Raw genomic sequence first — 15,303 nt, 5'->3', positions numbered from 1 at the left:
CTCTTTTCTATAGATATGAAGGTTGGTGACTGTAGTAAATCATGCCCCATTTTTGACTGAGATTATAAAGGGCTGCATCTTATCAGTAAACAGTAACCAGCAACAACCCAGCTTTCAGATGGACTGTAGTCTGGTTTTGAAAAGAAGAACAATTGAAAGATTTGTTCTTTCTAATAGCAAGACGTTGTATAAAGTTATTATAATTATGGTAATATTGTATAGGTGCAGGTACAGATAAATAGACCAGAAGAGAGGAATAGAGAGCTTAGTTACAGATCCTGCATGTATGAACTCTTTATATAAAACAGAAGGGGATACTGCAGTTATTGGGAAAGGACAATTTTGTTCAGTTCATGTGCTAGAGGACCATTGAGTATCCTTATTCAAAAAGTGAAATTGGTCTCCTGTCTTGTATTATGTACAAAACCAACCCGAGGTGGATTATTGGCCAAAATGTGAAAAGCAAATCAGTAGTGCTTTTTAGAAGATAAATGGAGAATATATTTATCCTCAAGGCAGAGAATGATTTCTTACTCGTGCTAGCCAATGGAGAAAATAAAGTAAGAATACTGTGCAACAGAAATATCAAGAGGGAAAACAGCCACAGGAGGTGTTTGTAATGCATGTAATGATTAAAAATTAGTGTACAGTATATATAAACAATACTTTCAAATCAATAGGAAAAACTCCTGACAATACAGCAGAAAAGTAGGCAAAATTTTGAACAGGTACTATAGAAAAGAAATTGGAAATGTTTAATAAACACATACAAAAATGTCAACCTCATTAGGTTTCAGGGAAATGAAAATTCAACTCACAATGAGATACCACTGCACAATACTAGGATGGCAACAATTAAAAAGTCTGGCACTATGAAATGTTGATGATGGTGTGGAGCAACTGGACCTCTGATGAGTTGCCGCCGATGGGAGCAGAGAGCAGTACAACCAGCTTGGAAAACTTTGCCACACTGGGTGATAAGCTATATGTTGGCAAATTGAACTACAATTAAAAAAAAAGAAAGAAAATTTTGCCACTATCATAGTTGGCAATATATATATCCTACAACCAGCAATTCCACTCCTAGGCATGTATCCTACAGAGATGCATGCTTCTGTGCTCTAGGATGCATGGTCAAAATGTACAAAAGTGGTATAATTCATAATAGTCAAACACTGGGAGCAATGCAAATGTCTACCAGAAGAATATATAAATATATTTTAATTCATTAAGACAGTAGATTACTTTATAGCAATAAAAATGAATGGATTATAGTTGTATGTAACAATATAGATAAATTTCAGAAATTACACTGAGCAAAAGCAGAACCAAAAGAGTACATATTTTATGATTTTATTTATTTAAAGTTCAAAAGTAGTCAAATGTGATCTGTATGGTTTAGCGATATGTTATTAAGTGGTAAAATTGTGAAGCAAAGCACAAAGTGATTGCTTTAAAAGCCATGGCATAGTTACCTTTAAGAGAGAGGAAGTGGGTTGTATTTAGGATGTGAAGGCCATCTGGGGATGTTGGCAATACTGTGTTTCTTAAGCTGGGTTGTTGTTACCTGAAATGGTCACTTTTCAATAATTCGATAAACTGTACATTTGTGTTTTTCACTTCTTTGCACTCAGTTATATTTCAAAGTAAAAATATTTATTTATTTATATTTTTTAAGGGAGAGAGTGTGCATGAGTGGGGAGAGGTGGAGGGTGGAGGGGGAGAGAGAGAGAGAGAAACTTAAACAGGCTCCATGTCCAGTACAGAGCCCAATGTGGGGCTGGATCACACAACCCTGAGACCATTATCTGAGCCAAAATCAAGTCAGATGCTCAACCAAGTGAGCCAACCAGGCACCCCTCAAAGTAAAAATATTTAAAAGACCAATAAATGTATATAGCTCATAAAACTTGGCAGAACTATCCTGGTGTTCACTAAAAGTCTCCACATATTCTGATAGAAAAATATGCTTAAAAGCATATACACATGAAGGTTTGCAGAACTACTACCATAAAGCACAACATGGATAATATGATACTAAAAATATTAAATTTCAACAATTCTTTTCAACCTATTCACCTGGAGCTGGAACAAAGGACCTGGGAAGTAAGAATAGGGGATAGTTACCTTAACTCAGGAGAAGAGAAAGATCAGAGTGACCAACTCCCATTTCCCTAATTAAATGGTTATAGAGGAAAAGAAAACTAAAGCAACAACAACAACAAAACAAAACCAAAGAAGCTAACTCTTTTCCCTTTTGACAGTGACTCATCACAACTTTCTACGCTGCAGTAAAGGCATGGGAGTGTTCAAGTTACCAGAGTACCACACGAAGCTGATATGTACCAGAGAGATATCAAAATTGAAAGGTACAGATAGCCAAGGGCACAGGAGAATTTATTTCTTTCTTCCATTTCCATTCAGGTTCATGATCTGGATTTAAAGTTATCAGTACTGAGCAGCCCTGGTGGCTCAGCTGTTTAGCACCGCCTTCAGCCCAGGGCCTGATCCTAGAGACCTGGGATCGAGTCCCACATCGGGCTCCCTGCATGGAGCCTGCTTCTCCCTCTGCCTGTGTCTCTGCCTCTCTCTCTCTCTCTCTCTCTCTCTCTCTCTCTCATGAATAAATAAATAAAATCTTAAAAAAAATAAAGTTATCAGTAGTAAACCAAGAGAGATTAAATCATAAGATGAGTTATCTAGTACAAGAGGGAATGTCAATAAATAGGAATAGATTTCTCATGACTGTAATCAGTTGTATAACTGGAGAATATAACTACATGTCTAAGGTCCATTTCCAGAAATCCAAAACATAATACTAATTTAATTCCATTTTCTTTTGATTCAGGTGTATCTTAAGGACTGTTTCCTGCTAGAATAGAGAGCTTTACTGAAGTGACTTTATCTCTTTTATTATGCGGGAATTTGTAAAACCTCATTTGGGAGGATGAGGAAACCCTTGAGAGTTCTATAGGTTCTTTACCCCCTTTAGATAAAATTTCCTGCAAAAGGCTTTATTTTAGAAACATTTCATATATGAAGTAAATAGATGTAGGGACATTGAAAAATGATGATGTCTTCTAAGAGAATATCTTGTAATTTTCTTATAGTCACTATGTGATTCAGATACTTTTGTTCAAAAAACATTTAGAAATGTAATTTTCAGGATTTTTGAAAGGGGGGAACGAATGATTTTGTGAATCCTGGTATTATTCCCCAAAATATTAACTGGATAGTTAACAGCATAGCTATGCAATCTGTTACAGATGAAATGCTCCTTTGTAAGTGATTTTTGTTTTAATTTCTCACTAGGGAGCAGGGGCAGTTGCTGTCCTTTTGGCTGGAGAGCCTTCCAGTCCAACTGCTATCTTCCTCTTAATGACAACAAGACCTGGGCTGAGAGTGAAAGGAACTGCACGAGTATGGGGGCTCACTTGGCCACCATCAGCACAGAAGCTGAGCTGGTATGTTAGGAGGCTCCCATCTGTCTCTCTGTTCATTTGAATCTCTTTGCAGAGAAAAAGGAATTTCTCTGCTCTGCGTCTATGCCTTTGCTTCATCTCTTTTATCTTCCTCTCTCCTTTTTCTTCATCTGGCCAACGTCTGGTCTTTCCAGATTTGATTTTTGTGTCATTTCCTCCAGAAAAGTATCCTGACCACCTTCCCTTCTCCATCCTCCCTGTTCTAATTTGGAGATGCTTCTGTGTACTTTGTGCATTGTGTGATAATAGCACTGAGCTTATCTGTTCTCTGCCCCATTCACTTGGTAGAGTGTGGGGCCCTGCTTTTCTAATCTTTGCATCTCCAAAGTCCTGCACACTGGATAGGTCTTGATAAAATGTTTGGTAAGTAAGTGAATAAATGAATGGTTTAATCAGTACTGAAATAGCTTCTCAGGAGAAAGCATAGGAAAAATAATTCATGGTTGTAATTCTAAATTTAAAAAAATTCTTAAGTTTAATTCAATTCTTTAAAAACAAATGTATTTCCTCATCTAATATACATCCATATATGAACAAGAGCTCATAGTCTACCCTTTCCTAAGTTTGGGGGGTTTCCTGGAGGATTCTGTTCCAATGGCTTTGCAACCTATAGGCTGACTCTTTGAATAAAATGGAACTTAATTTAATACACAGCAATTAAAGAAGGCAATTTTAAAAATGAAAGTTTAAAAATTTGGATCCTATTAAGCACTGTGCTAAGGGATTTGCAAGTCTGATCTCACTAACTCTTCACAGAAACTCTGTGAAGTAGTAGAGTGGTCCCTTTTGAAGATGAGAAGTCTTGGGTTTGGTGAGATTAGAGCACTTACTAACATTACACAATATATGGGAGAGGCAGGGTTTGAAAGCAGATCTGACTGAAGACCGTGCTTTTGTGCTTAGCTGGTAATCTAGATCTTTTCCCTCTTTTCCATGTTAGGAAACAGTTATTAACAGTTATTAAATAACAAATGCAAATATACTTATAAAAATTTCTATTTTTATGCAGAACTTTATTATTCAATTTTTGGATAGACAGTTTTCATATTTCCTGGGACTTATAGATGAGAAGCATGAAGGCCTGTGGTCGTCGGTGGACAAAACACCATTTAAACCAGATATTTTGTGAGTATATTGACTGGGGTGGAAGAGCTTTATAGGTAAAGGTGAGAAAATAGTAAGCAGAAATCATTTGGGCTGGAGTATACTGATGTAGAAATGCTTACTCAGAATAGAACACCATGTGTTGTGTAACCTTTATACTAATATACTACAATACTTCTATCAGACAGTGCAGCTCTAAAGTTTTCACCAGAGGGATTTTCTCTGCATGTCCCCTGACCCCCCCCCCCCACACACACATATGTTTTGTTTTGTTTTTTTTTTTCATTTCAGATTTCAGCATGAGGATGAACCCAACAATCAGAAAGAAAATTGTGTTGTCCTTGTTAATGCTCAAGACAAATGGGCCTTGAATGATTTTCCTTGTAACTTTGAGACAAGAAGGATTTGTAAGTTACCTGGAACAGCATTCAACTAAAAACTTCCAAAGGAGTCCTTGTGATGGGGACAGAAAAGAAGAACCAATTAGATTCAGGCAGAATGTACCTGTACCATTGGAACAGAGAAAACATGCTGGGAGAGTAGAACATTTTCAGTTAGGGTAGCCTTATTTATTTTTGTTCTAGTCATTCAAGATAATGTGTTTTTGTGTGGTATGGTGGCAGGATTCATCTTTACTATGAGAATTTGTTTTCATTAACTTTGCTTTCTTGGTACTATATCAGAGCATTTACTTTTCAACTGGTGTGCATCAATTACATATTGAACAGAGTGGCTCCAATGATGCAATCCCTTAGTCTTCATTTTCCTCTACTCAGATTCTTAACTTTTAAGATTCAAACATGAGATATTCCAACTGGTAGTGGTATGCCTTTTTTTTTTACTCCAAATATGACAAACTCATTAATTTTTTTTTAATATTTACTTATTTGAGAGAGAGAAAGAGAGGAGGAGCAGAGGGAGAGAGAGAATCTCAAGCAGATTCCCCACCAAGCACAAGTCCTGACATGGGATTGTGAGGCTCAATCTCACAACCCCAAAGTCATGACCTGAACTGAAATCAAGAGTCTAATGCTCAGCGAAATGAGCCACTCAGGCTCCCCCTAGTCTATGTCTTGCAGTCTGATTATTTTTCATTACCTTCATGGTGACCAGCACAGACCATCTTTCTTACCTGGGTTATTACAGTGGACTTCTGACTGGTCTCCCTGTTTCTACCCTCAGCCCCTGTCAATGTTTCCAAGTCTCACAGCACTTCTCCTATTCTTCATAATTTCTTTAAGACAGCTGATAGTAATTTCATAAAAATAAATGCAAAATTTATTAGGACATTGTGGTAGTCCTAGAAGTTTGAAACACTTACAAAATTTAAATACTGGTTTTGTCTTTGAAAAAGAAAGATGTGTTAAAAAGGTAAACAGGAAAAAATATAAATAAAAGTATAAGTTAAATCTTCCACCCTGAATTCCAGTCTCTTAAATGCCTCTTCAGAGAAACTATGATTATCAGTTTCTTTCTTTTTTTTTTTAAAGATTTTATTTATTTATTCATAAGAGACACACACAGAGAGGCAAAGGCATAGGCAGAGGGAGAAGCAGGATTCCCCCTGCGGGGAGCCTGATGCAGGACTCGATCCCAGGACCTTGGGATCACAACCTAAGCTGAAGGCAGATGTTCAACCACAGAGCCACCCAGACACCCCTGATTATCAGTTTCTTATATGTATTTCCATATATGTTTAAATATGTGTTAGATAAATGTATGTATGTATATAACCTACTATTTTACACTGATGGAAACATTATCTACATCATCTTAAACATCTTGCCATTATTTTCTCCCATAAATCTCAGAGGTTTTTGTTTGTTTTTTCATCATGGTAGGTATACTGTTTGATCCCCATCCCTTCTTTCCCCTTTTCCCTACCACCTCCCCTCTGGTAACCATCAGTTTGTTCTCTATAGTTAAGAGTCTGTTTCTTGGTTTGTTTCTCTCTCTCTTTCTTTTCCTTTGTTCATTTGTTTTGTTTCTTAAATTCCACATATGAGTGAGGTCATATGGTATTTATCTTTCTCTGACTGACTCATTTCGCTTAGCATAATACTGTCTAGCTCCATCCACTTGTGCAAATGGCAAGATTTCCTTTTTTTATGGCTGAATTATATTCTGTTGTATATATGACACATCTTCACTATCCATTTATCACTGGATAATTAGACCTGGGCAGAATGTATCTGTACCATTAGAACTTGGGTACTTCTGTAGTTAGGCTATGTAGATAATGCTGCAATAAACATAGGCATGCATATATACCTTTGAATTAGTGTTTTTGTATTCTTTGAGTAAATACCCAGGAGTGTGATTACTAGATCATAGAGTAGTTCTATTTTTAATTTTTTGAGGAACAACCATACTGTTTTCCACAGTGGCTGCACCGGTTTGTGCTCCCACCAACAGTGCAAAAGTGTTCCTTTTTCTCCACATCCTTGCCAACACTTGTTTCTTTTGTTTTTGAGTTTAGCCTCCTGACAGGTGTGAAGTGGTATCTCATTGTTTTTTTGATTTGTATTCCCCTGATGATGAGCAATTTTGAGCATATTTTCATGTGTCTTTTGGCCACCTAGATGTCTTCTTTCTTTGGGGAAATGTCTATTCATGTCTTCTGCCCATTTTTAATTGGATTTTTTTTTTTTTTTTGGTAAACATCTGGCATTTTTTACTTAAAAATACCGTTTGGAAAATATTTTATACCCTGTTCCGTATAAGCAAATAGTATTTCATTATATTGGTATATCCTAATCTGAAATAATCTTTAAGTGGCAAAAATATTTCCATTATATAATAAAAATCAATAAAATAATGGCTGTGAAAAAAACCATGAGAACAATCCTAGTTCAGATCAGAAAAAGAAGACAGTTCCAAGAGGATTTCTTTTCCTTATGAAAATATGGGACTGATAAACTGTATTTGAATACATTAAGAGGTGATGTACAATTCTGCATAGTTAAGGGATGCATTATTAATCAGTACATAGAAAACTGGATAAATAACAAATACTGCCAATATTAGCTATACAAAAAGCAAAATGCTTTTTTTTTCAGCACCAAAAATCAGTTTTTTAATAAAGGATGCCAAGGTCACATTACCCTCTTGAATACATTAAGAGAAAAGATTCCATAGAGAAAAGATTCCATTCCAGATCCCACCCTAAGCAAAATGTTTTTAAGGAAGTATATAATATAATCATGATACAGTACAAGATTCAGCTGTGAATAATATTTACATATGTATAACATATCTGTAAAAATTTTTGATAATGAGTATGTATCATTTTTTACCAAGTGTATTAGAATGATTTTTCTTTAAAATATTCAGAGGCCCAAATAGTAATATTTATATCTTAACAATAGTTTACTTTGGGAATATTGTCTTGGGAATACAGATAATTACTCTTTTATATTTTGTAACTTCTGGATTTTCTGGTATCTAAGTATTTGTGTAGGCCCTCTTGTAAAATATTATGTTTTAAAATAGTTTCAACCAGATGATCTACCCCTCAGAATAATAACTTTAAGCACGAAACTCTGATTGTTTCTTTTTTTGCTGAACTTGAAGACAAAGTTAATTGTATAATAAATTATAAATATATGGTGAAATAATGTGCACTGATACTTGCATATATCTTTCAGTATTGAAATAAAATTTAAAATATCAAATTATACCCTACAGAGAAACAATGGTGAACAAAAGTATTTCCATAGGTCTTTCAGTGTGTCCTCATTGATGTTTATAATTTGAAAAAAGGGAATTAGAAAGTAGAAGATACATATACTGGATTACTTTTAGGTTGAATGACTTTTGGTTTAAAGGCATTTTGGTTTCAAAACCACAAATGGTCACTTAATACCTTAGAGGAATAAACATTTGTAAGAAAAAATATATTTTATATTAATGTGCATGAATTAATGATGTATGAATTTTGAGGGTCTCTTTGTCAAGCTGTGTGCAAGAAACATGGTTATTAAAGGTGCTATGTTCCTGAAATATTCTTGAGTAACCTTATCAGTATTGAAAAAATAATATGCAAGAAGTGAATAGGCTTGAGGTAGGAAATTGTCAAGCTGAATGTTCTCTTAGAACAATTTGACTGTTGGACCCTGGCCCTAGCTGAGGAATAGCCACAAATTCAGGTGAGATTCAGTTATTCAGTGGAAGAGAATAAAGAGAAAAGGGAGGTGCTGGGTTGAACAGACTGAGTAATAGTCTGTTTGGAGCTGAAGCTTAGCATGGCCTGCTCCTAGTGAGGCGCAGTAAAGGTCTTTAGCTAGAAGTCCACATGTCTTTGGAGCAGGAGTAAGTTTCATGACTTGAAGGAGTCTTACTCACTGTACAGGAAAACATAGTTGAGGGTACATGCTTGGGCAGGGGTAAAAATGAATGAAGCAAATCCTGCCAAAAGGAGCATTCTTTTCTTTTCCCAGTATTTGTTAGAGAATTGCTTGGTGAGTTTTGAGAAGTCCTGAGACTAATATGAAGAAAAATGCATGTCAATCAGTATCACAAATTATAACATTTAAAACTACTTATTTTATATCAGAAGCAACACAGTCCTTATGAAGTCCCTATGAAGTCCTCATTAAGTGCAGCACATGCAGCACATACTTCTCTCATGTTGGAGTTATATTCATGCTCTTTTTCCTCCGTATTTATGCATTTAAGTTGTGCTTTCTGTTCTTAGAGAATTTTTTTTGTTGCTTGAAACATTTATTTCTGGCATTTCACAAATCCGAAACATGTTGAAGAAACAGGGAACATCATTCCAGTTTTTCCTTGGATTTGAAGAGTCTCGAATGGTGGCACAGTCCTCCACTGTAACTATATTATTGGGCTCCCCTACATCCCAGAAGCTAAAAGAGAGTAATGCAGGAGATTTAAAATCCCAGCTACAAGAATCCACGTGACCTAATGTGCTAGACAAATTAACATTTGTTCTGTGTAACTTCACAACAGTTTTGTTAGTTAGGCATTATAATCTCCATTTTAATGATGAGAAAAAGGAGTCCCGGAAAAGCTGAACCATTTGTCTAAGTCAATAGAGTTTATGAGTAGCGAAGCTGAACTGGATCTTCCTGACTTTCTATTTTGTCATGCTCCCTCATGAATGTAGGCTCATAATGAGAAGTTACTGATATTCTGATGGATTTGTTTCCTTCGCACTCAATATCACCTCTTAACATTTGGTTCCCTTTATTACACATCAAGTTGGTGTTAACTTTGGTATATACTTCAGTGGTGCTCCAGGGCTGTTGTGAAGCAACTTTCTAAAGTCTCCATCCAACTGGACTATTCTCTTAGGACTGACCTTAACCATCTTGACCTTTCATTTCCTCAAATGCTAAGTGAAGATTGATAATGTCAGTGTATCTCAGAATGGTGTAATTTAGGTAAAAATGAAATAATGAGGGGATCCCTGGGTGGCTCAGCGGTTTAGCGCCTGCCTTTGGCCCAGGGCGCGATCCTGGAGTCCTGGGATCAAGTCCCACGTCAGGCTCCCGGCATGGCGCCTGCTTCTCCCTCCTCCTGTGTCTCTGCCTCTCTCTCTCTCTCTCTCTCTCTCTCTCTCTCTCTCTCTATGTCTATCATGAATGAATAAATAAATAAATAAATAAATAAATAAATAAATATTTTTAAAAAATGAAATAATGAATGAGATAAAAACTGAAAACTTCAAAGTGTTGTGCTCTAATGATGTAAGGTCATTATTAAAGAGAAAAGAGACATTTCAAGGGGCTTCCATGCTTTCACTCCATAAATCTGCTTTCTCAAATCACTATTTTTGTCTCATTTACTAGTTTGGGGCATAAGACTCTGAACTACACTCTTTCTCTCTGCTGCATTTCTAGTGAATTAGTCTTTAATTCTAACCCTCTCCTTATTTTCATCTGTTATTTACCCTTTATTCAAATAGTCTCAGAAAGTGAGAGCACTAGATCCTTATGCTTTCTTCATCTATCTTCTTGCATGTAATATCACCAAGAGTTGACCTGAAAATATCTCATGGAACAGAAGGAGGTTCTGAGAACTCCCCTAAACAATGGTCTAACTTCGAGATTTAAGACAGCGTTAAAATTTTTCTGCGAGAAGGAAATTACCTCAGAGATTCTGTGAAAGGTGTGCCATCTACCCATTGCCATTGACCCTCTTTCACCTGGTCTGTCAGTCCAATATAAAACTCTTTCCTCTTAGGTTTCGCAAAGAAAAGGAATTCCTATGGAAGCAACACATTAAAAAAAGAAAAAGACCAATTGTTTCAATTTTGAACAAATGTTGAAGGTAATTGTTATTAAAAGTGATAAAGCAGGACCCAGACTACAGATGATAGATAAGTGGCTCTGAAATTGTAAGATCATGGAGAATTCTCTCCTAATTTTTTTTATGGTGGTAAAAATATACATAACATACATCTTTAACAGAGAAGGAGGTTCTCAATATCTCATTCAAATGAGATATTTGAATGTTATTTGTAGCAAAATTTACTGTATATATATATACATCATAAACATTATTAATCGCAGCTTAAAGACAGTAGACATATCCTTGACATATCTGACATAATCATATGATATGTTCATCAACGTAATAGCCATTCTAAAATGAACTGCCAGGGGATCTCCGGGGGGCTCGGCGGTTTGGGCCTTTGGCCCAGGGCACGATCCTGGAGTCCTGGGATGGAGTCCCGCATCGGGCTCCCGGCATGGAGCCTGCTTCTCCCTCTGCCTGTGTCTCTGCCTCTCTTTCTCTCTCTCTGTGTCTATCATAAATAAATAAATAAATAAATAAATAAATAAATAAATAAATAAATAAATAAATAAATCTTTAAGAAAAATAAAAAATAAAATGAACTGCCAGCCCTTTTCCCCCCATCTTACTGATAAAGAAGCTAAACACAGAAATGCCTTTTTTTTTTAAAAAGCTCTTCTGATAATGAAAATAGAGTAGGTATCTACTTACAGAAATAGTAGGAACAGCACACATTTTAATACATTCATTTAACAAATAGTAATTGCGGGCTAAACACTATATACATGTACGAAGAAAGGAATAGATCCTATGAAGAAGGTTACACTGACACCAGAGGAGTCAATGCACTCCAACTACCTGCTCCTCCTGTGTGTTGATAACAACCAGATGAGCTCCCATGTTGGAGCAGTTTTTTAAACTCGATGTCCAGGACATAGTATTAGTAGAAAAGAGGTAGCAGCTAGATTGAAAATGTACCCAGTCTGACGGACAGCAATTCTTGACTGAACCTAGGAGAGAAGTTTCCATGAGTGTCCTAGCCCAGAGGAGCGCCATGTAGCATTCTTCTAAGCCTTGGAACAAGACTATATATATATAGGAACGTTGGGAGTATATTTTTGAGATTTCCAAATTCCCTATTCTATATATATATTTTTCTCCTTCACCTCATTGGAAGCAAGTGAGGAGTGAAAAGAAAGTGCATTTCTGAAGATAATATCTTCCACTTCTAGATTTTCTGTTCAGACATACCTCAAATTTATTCTAAAAGTTTTCTATCATATCCCCCAAATCTCCTTGAACTTCTTACCACCAATTCCTCGGCATTCTCATATAGTACAGGCAAGATTTTACATTTTGTTTTTGAAAAACAGGACATCCTTCAACTACTTTACTCATCCTCAAATCAATCTAGAAGCCAAAAAAAAAAAAAGTGTTGATATATAAATGTTGATGTTCAAATTTGAGGACTATTATACCCAATCCGTCACTGGAGCAGGAGAAGTCCATGAAAGCCTCATGTAGCTGGAACTTATTCTCGTCACAGAGTTGAAAGTTATGATATGTCACTGTAAGGAAAGGGGCATTATTAATGTTCATTCCTCTTGAAAAAAAAATAAATTTGATCATTTTTGTATTTAAAACAAAAGTATCAATAATCATGATTTTTTTCTTTTCCTTTCCTTCTTTCTTTTTCCCTTCTTTTTTTACACTCTTTGTCCTTCTACATGGGAGAGGCACTGAAATTTACTTACTCAAAGAAAGAAGAAGGAATTCACATTAAAAAAAAGATTCTATTTATTCATTTATGAGAGACACAGAAAGAGAGGCAGAGACACAAGCAGAGGGAGAAGCAGGCTCCATGTAGGAGCCTGATGTGGGACTTGATCCTGGGACTCCAGGATCACACTCTGAGCTGAAGGCAGATGCTCAACCACTGAGCCACCCAGGCGTCCCGAGGGAATTCACATTTTATGGTTTTCCTGATTTATGAAGACAAATGTACTCAATCTGTGGTCCCAAAACCCAGAGAAAACAAATACATTTTCACTCTTGTCTTATGCCTACCCTTCCTCCCTTTCTTTCAGAAAGTGATTTTGTCATGTCTCTGGCTAGGATCCCATAGAGAAGTTTACCCTAATGATAGGAGGGAATACAAAGGAGAAGACTCAAGGCCACCAAAGAGATGAAAAAAATGTCTATCATGAGAAATGTGTCAGAGTTTGCTGAGATGGGGTAACCATTCTGTACTATTTGGGATTCTAGTTGAGCAATAATCTCCAGAGAAATAGGGAAGAAAGTGGAACAGAAATATCCTTTGGGGGAGAAAAGAACCCCCAGGCAACAAGAAAGATTTTACTCCTAATATTCACCAGGGAGATTAAACTTGCCCTTTAGAACTCACCAAGACATCTGGTGATAAAACAGACACTTAACAGTAGAATGGAGACCCCAGCGATTGTCCTTAAGAGCACTTGGGAAGAGAAGCATCCTCTCTCTGTAGAAATAAATATGCAAACATGGTCAATCTTCCCCTTGCAAGATACAAAAGAGATTTGTTTTTTCTTTTTAAGATTGTTAAATTAAAAAGTTAATTAAATTGTTAAATTAAATAAGTTAAAAAAACTTATTTATTCATGAGAGGCACAGAGACACAGGAAGAGCGAGAAGCAGGCTCCCTGTGAGGAGCCCGATACGGGACTTGATCCCAGGACCCTGGGATCACAACCTGAACATAAGGCAGATGCTCAACCACTGAGCCTCCTAGGTGCCCTACAAAAGATATTCTTATTCAACCACTTCTTTCCTTCCACTTGCACTGTTCTATATGGAGTAATTCTCCAACTTCAGCATGCATCAGAATTAGACAGAATTTAGACGGTTGGAACACAGATGATGGTGCCTCACCTCCAGAGTTAACAATTCATTAAACCTGGTAGGGAGCCAACAAGTTCCCAGGAGCTGCAAAAGCTACTGGTCTGGAAACCATCTTTCGGAACCACTAGAATAAACCATTGCTAATCTTAAGACTCATGACCCGAGAGAGATGTGCAACTTTTCCTTCCTAAGCCTCTCAGGTTTCAACCCTTCTCTGTCTTTCCCTTTCTCCCTCTCATCTTCTCTGTTCTTCTTGTTTCTCTCACTCTACTTTTCTTGGTGTCTCATTTCCCAAGCCCTCTGTAAATCAATTCAGATAAAACGTAGGCCATCTTCTAGTGGTTCCCCTTCTCCTCCTTCCTGACACACATTTTACAGACAAGGAAAGTGGATTCCAGAGAAGTGAGGTGACTTGCCCAAGGCGACACAGGGAAAAGGTGGGCAGAGCAGTCTGATTTAGCTCTCCCTGGAATTCAGTCAGTGATCCTCAGTATAATATACCATCCCTGACCACTGCCTCAGCTTCCTCTCTTGGGTTCTGTCCCTGTCTTCCTTCTTTTGCTCTGGTGGAGACTTTTCTGTTGTCCCATCCCTCAAAATATTTATCACCTCTTCCCAAAGGAAAGATCTACAATAGAAAGGGAGAGTTGCAAATTTTACCTGTGCCTTGGGATATAGATGGTTGGGATGAATTCATTTTCTCTCTCTGTCTCCCTCTCCTTCGCTTGTCAGTTTCTGAGTCCAGAAGTACTTTGTTAGTAAGATTCAAGGAAAACGAATCTTTTTTCTTTCTTTCTTTCTTTTTTTTTTTTTTTTTTTAGGAAGTGTGACCCTAAGACATAATAATATGAACGTGTTCTGTGGTTTTGCATTTCAGTCAGTGTTTCCTTTCTTGCATAAGGATGAAAAGGGAACTTACTGGATGACATGTCTGTCTCCTCATTTTAGGAAACACAAAATGGGGAAATGGTGAGGTGGTTAAGTAGCATCAGAAATGGGCTGAGCCTGTAGATACACCAAGGGCTTAAAAATACTGTTTTGTTTTGGTGGATAAAATGTCTCTACTTTCTTTCAGACCTCACCCATCCTTTAGTTTGTCCTTGACATTTGTGAGGCCGACCTCTACATTTCCAATTTCATTTTCCATCCTTACCACCACACATTTGTTAACAAGGGACAGAATCACTCTTGGCACAGAGCTAGGCATACAGTACATGCATTTACAACTTAGCCATGTGAATTCCTTTTCCTATTGTATGGTTTTGTTTTTTCTTTCTCCTTCACTGGCATCTCTTGAACCTTCTTGATTTCTCTCACGCTTGTATATGTTGTATTGTGGGTTTAATATCTCTTCTATCAAAGTGCTCACCACTATGCAATCTCACAGGTCCATCCCAGCTGAATCACCTCATGTGGTGTGATTACTTTGAAATTCAGCTCCATTCCTATGTCAAAACACAGCTTCTGGAAACTTCAAGACTCAGCAGATAGTGTCATTCTATTCTTCTGAATTATTTGAGGATTTTTGTTTTGTATTGGTGCCTATATTAGGAGAAATAAATTTGAATGTCAGAAGAAGCAA

At 36.8% G+C, this 15,303-nt stretch overlaps 2 protein-coding genes across 4 annotated transcripts in view; one reads left to right on the top strand and one right to left on the bottom strand.

The window, feature by feature from the left end:
- The window catches only part of LOC129503409 (C-type lectin domain family 4 member D-like), a 41,697-nt gene extending 32,481 nt beyond the window's left edge, over positions 1-9,216 (top strand). The window contains exons 4-7 of one of the 3 annotated variants that reach the window (XM_055315453.1): positions 2,265-2,369; positions 3,313-3,464; positions 4,492-4,607; positions 4,878-9,214. In XM_055315453.1, coding sequence (XP_055171428.1) covers positions 2,265-2,369; positions 3,313-3,464; positions 4,492-4,607; positions 4,878-5,022 — 518 coding nt within the window. In that variant the 3' untranslated portion in view covers positions 5,023-9,214. Of the gene's footprint in view, positions 1-2,264; positions 2,370-3,312; positions 3,465-4,491; positions 4,608-4,877 lie in introns of all 3 variants that reach the window. The other 2 variants (XM_055315452.1, XM_055315454.1) reach the window with 2 other exon arrangements.
- Positions 9,217-9,258: 42 nt separating this feature from the next.
- On the bottom strand, positions 9,259-14,440 carry LOC129503408 (C-type lectin domain family 4 member E-like). The gene is made up of 6 exons (XM_055315451.1): positions 14,382-14,440; positions 13,249-13,341; positions 12,323-12,412; positions 11,703-11,854; positions 10,697-10,812; positions 9,259-9,451 (listed from the first exon to the last, which is right to left on the bottom strand). The coding sequence occupies exons 1-6, from the start codon at positions 14,416-14,418 to the stop codon at positions 9,259-9,261; spliced, it is 681 nt and encodes a 226-aa protein (XP_055171426.1). The 5' UTR covers positions 14,419-14,440.
- Positions 14,441-15,303: the final 863 nt, after the last annotated feature.

This window comes from Nyctereutes procyonoides, unplaced genomic scaffold, assembly GCF_905146905.1.
Source record: "Nyctereutes procyonoides isolate TBG_1078 unplaced genomic scaffold, NYPRO_anot_genome, whole genome shotgun sequence".
In the NCBI taxonomy this organism is placed as follows: domain Eukaryota; kingdom Metazoa; phylum Chordata; class Mammalia; order Carnivora; family Canidae; genus Nyctereutes; species Nyctereutes procyonoides.
The sequence above is the reverse complement of the archived record's forward strand: the minus strand, read 5'-3'. Positions and strand labels throughout refer to the sequence as shown.